This window comes from Bombus flavifrons, unplaced genomic scaffold, assembly GCF_040668555.2.
Source record: "Bombus flavifrons isolate JBK064 unplaced genomic scaffold, iyBomFlav1_principal scaffold0020, whole genome shotgun sequence".
Classification (NCBI taxonomy): domain Eukaryota; kingdom Metazoa; phylum Arthropoda; class Insecta; order Hymenoptera; family Apidae; genus Bombus; species Bombus flavifrons.
In genome coordinates, this window is record NW_027184765.1 from 375,282 (window position 1) to 378,949 (window position 3,668).

The following is a 3,668-nucleotide window of genomic DNA, read 5'->3' on the forward strand; positions in this document are numbered from 1 at the left end:
CTCGATTTTGACGAAAACTTTGCGTCATTTCCTTACCGTTGGAGATATATCGACGTTTATGCGCTCTGTTCACCCGAATTTACATGCTGAGAGAAATGCACGCCCGTTTCACCTTCGAAACCAGCCCAAGAGCTCGCAAATCACGATGATAACGTCGATATTGTCGAAAACTATGCGTCATTTCCATCCCGTTTGAGATATTTCGAAGTTCCAGCGCTCTTTTCACTCCATTTTACGTGCGGAAGGTAATGCTCGCCCGTTTCACCGTCGATACAAGCCCAGCAGCTCGCAAAGAGCGATGATTTCGTCTACTTTGTCGAAAACTAAGTGTTATTTCCTTCCCGTTTGTTATATTTCGACGTACAGGCGCTCTCTTCACTCTATTTTCGCGCCGAATGAAATGCACGCATCTTTCACCTTTGATACAAGCGCAACAGCTCGCAAATCGCGATGATTTGGTCGATTTTGGCGAAAACTAAGAGTTATTTCCTTCCCGTTTGATATATTTCGACGTTTAAGCGCTCTTTTCACACTATTTACGCGCGAAATGTAATGCTATTCCATTTTGCACGCCGAATGCTGTACACTCCTTTTTGAAATTCGGAACAAGCCCGTTACAACGTAAAATGCTATTGTCACGCCCCGCGCTCCGCACGTACGGTAACGAAAAACAGAAAGTCACAATATACAAACAACGCGAGTGACAATTCGAACACCCGAAACAAACGCACGGTACAACGAAAATGGAAATACTTTAATAAAAGATTAATTAAACGTAATTATATATATAGAATTAGCATATGAGGGTAAATAACAAATAATAAAATAGAAATAGATATTCTAACGAAGTAGTAAATATAAAGAGTATAGCATAACCTATACCAACTAACAATCAACCTGGAACCAGAACAATTATATCCGACGACAGAAAAATATACTACAATTAATTAGCGAACAGGGGATATGCAAATGCAAAACAAATTATTAAATAAAACCAACTAGTAAATCGAATAAGCAGGTAAAATCCAGAAATTAAAATAATTATGTACCACATAATAGTAAAAGAGAATAAATGGAACAATAGGAAGATATATTTTAATCAACCAACATGAAAAAGGAGAAATTTATAAAATAATTGAATAAAACTAATTAATAAACTGAATGAATTGCGAACTCATCTGATGGATCCAAAATAAAAATAACAACATACGACATCATGGCGAAGAGGAAATAATTGGGAGAAAAGGGCAAGAATACATGTTATATTTTATTAACAAATACAAGAAATAAATGGATAAATAAAATAACTAAATAAACCTGTTAACAAACCAGGTGATTAGGTATGGTTAACATTTTAATTAAAAAATTATACATTACAAGTTATATATGTATGTCGGGTTTACATTAGAATTAGGGTTAGGGGCATGACATTGACTAGTGCAAATACGATAATTATAGAATTGGACAAGTAACCGTGGTAATTAGGTACTCGAGAAACTAATGACAATGATCCAAGGTTCAATAACGAATCCGCGGTCAACGGGATGATTGATGAATATGCTCGCAAAATCTAAGTCGGACTCTTTGTTAAAACGTAGAATATCCACCGAGCGTACAGACACTAAGTTATTCGCTAATACTGCCTCACGAGAGAATGACTTTCCGTCGCGATGATGCTGCAGAGGAAAACTATGATGGGGTGTGTCTAAGAGATCCTTGGATTCGTCGAGGATAGCCTTCGATTAGTAGGTGAGGGAAATTGGCGTTGCTGCTAATTGGTCAATCTCCATATCGGTGGTTAGAAAAAGATGCTAGCCGCCCTCGAGGGAAAGTTGCTAGTGGGAGACGCCGTTCGTTGAAAAATAGGTCTCTCCTAACTTCCCGTAGCTGGGACAAAGACTGTTTGTCCGTCTGAACGACTTTAGCCAACTAAATCTTAAGATTTATATCAGGCCCTCAGGCTAGCCTAACATGTACTGCGAAGACTCATCGACATCTGGCAATCATCTTACTCGAAGAATAGGGTCTGCGTGTGGCGAGCCACGGGACAGAAACCGTTGGAATGTTTACTGTCGCGTGCCGTCACAAATATTTCTTTTAAGGACAGCTATAGAATTATGCAATACCTTTGTTATACAAACCCGTGACCGCGGTTACGTTCGGCGACTGGTTGTCGATTTACTTGCTCCAGAGCAGCTAAAATAGTAATCAGTGTATTTAAATGTAATATATAATGGAATTTATTATATGTATACGGATTTCATACAAATTAACGAATATGTGTTTTCATTTTTATCACTTACCAATTTTCCCAACGAGAGTCATTTCATTAGTATCATTTTCACTAGTGGATCTCTCAGGATTCCCATTTGCAATTTGTATTGGTGCCTGAAATAAATATACTGTACATAAGTATGTATTGCAATTATTCATTATACACAATGTTATATATATTGTTCAGGGTATAAGTTTTTATACTTGCACCTTCAGCAGTTTCATATAACTCCTGGCCTGTTACTTCATTAACATATTCCCAGCCTCGTACTGTTAATAAATAACAACAGCTGGGAGACGAAATTGCGTGCTGTTCCCATGGATCATCTTCTGCTCTCCAACTTCCTATACCAATTCCACAATGGTAACATGTAGTGCAATCATTTATTCCGGTGTAGTAGAAGCCTGCATGGGCTAATTCTTCAATTGTCTGTGTCATATATGTAGGCCATGTTGTGAACGAATTTAATCTGGATTAATGGTCATTAAAATCAAATGCCTTCTGATATTGTAAACCATAAGGACAAGATATATTTCTATTTTTTCGTTTTGTCCGTCGAACTTTAGCAGGATCTGCTCCGATTGGTACATTATTACAATGTTCATTGCGGATAAATCTGCACTCTGGAGAACGCATCTCATGAATTTGCATGGGAATATCAACCACTGACCACTGACTTGCCACCAATTGACATTCAAAGCATCTAACGACATCAAAGTTTCCAGTATAATAGAATTCTGCAGCTGCAAGACTGACAGGGTCAATGAAAGATACAGGCCAATTTCGAAAACTTGAACGCCTTGCTGCTTCAAAACGAAAATCATCATAATATTCTTGAACGTCACGCGATGTGGATGGAACCGGCGGCATTTCTATCGAGAATATCGGTGGCATTGTCGACATCGACGGTATCGGTGATGTTAAATCAATCACCCTTGCTGAAGGTACAGAGGGTGGTATATCAACCATAATTTCAGGAAGTACCATGGATGTTGAAGGTACGGCTAACTCAACCGCCGATATTGAATGAACCGACGGATTTGAATCATCTGACAATGTTGAAGGAACAGGCAGTAATTCTTCATCTTCTGTAGATTCTGCATCATGTTCCATGAAATATCGGAAGTTGATTGTAGGAATCGTTTTATCCATTTTAATTGTAATTTATTGCGCCATCAAACCTATTTAAAGGAAAAAGACATTGAAATATCTACTAATTTTAAATGACTTAAGAAATATTATACGTGTACAATCGATCAAACAGAAACGTATTAGAGACAAAATTACGAATATCAGGTGTTCACGAGGTCGCCTAAGGCTTTGAAAATGGCTCTCTGGAAAACGGCTGGTGCATTAATTAATTAAATTAATTAATTCGGCTATTCTCTCACGT

General features: G+C 37.8%; 1 protein-coding gene across 1 annotated transcript; it reads right to left on the minus strand.

Moving 5' to 3' along the window:
* Positions 1–2,295: 2,295 nt before the first annotated feature.
* On the minus strand, positions 2,296–3,427 carry LOC138189232 (E3 ubiquitin-protein ligase XIAP-like). Its single transcript, XM_069131364.1, has 3 exons — positions 2,774–3,427; positions 2,479–2,704; positions 2,296–2,402 (listed from the first exon to the last, which is right to left on the minus strand). Exons 1-3 carry the CDS (start codon positions 3,425–3,427, stop codon positions 2,296–2,298), a joined length of 987 nt encoding a protein of 328 aa, XP_068987465.1.
* Between the last annotated feature and the right edge of the window lie 241 nt (positions 3,428–3,668).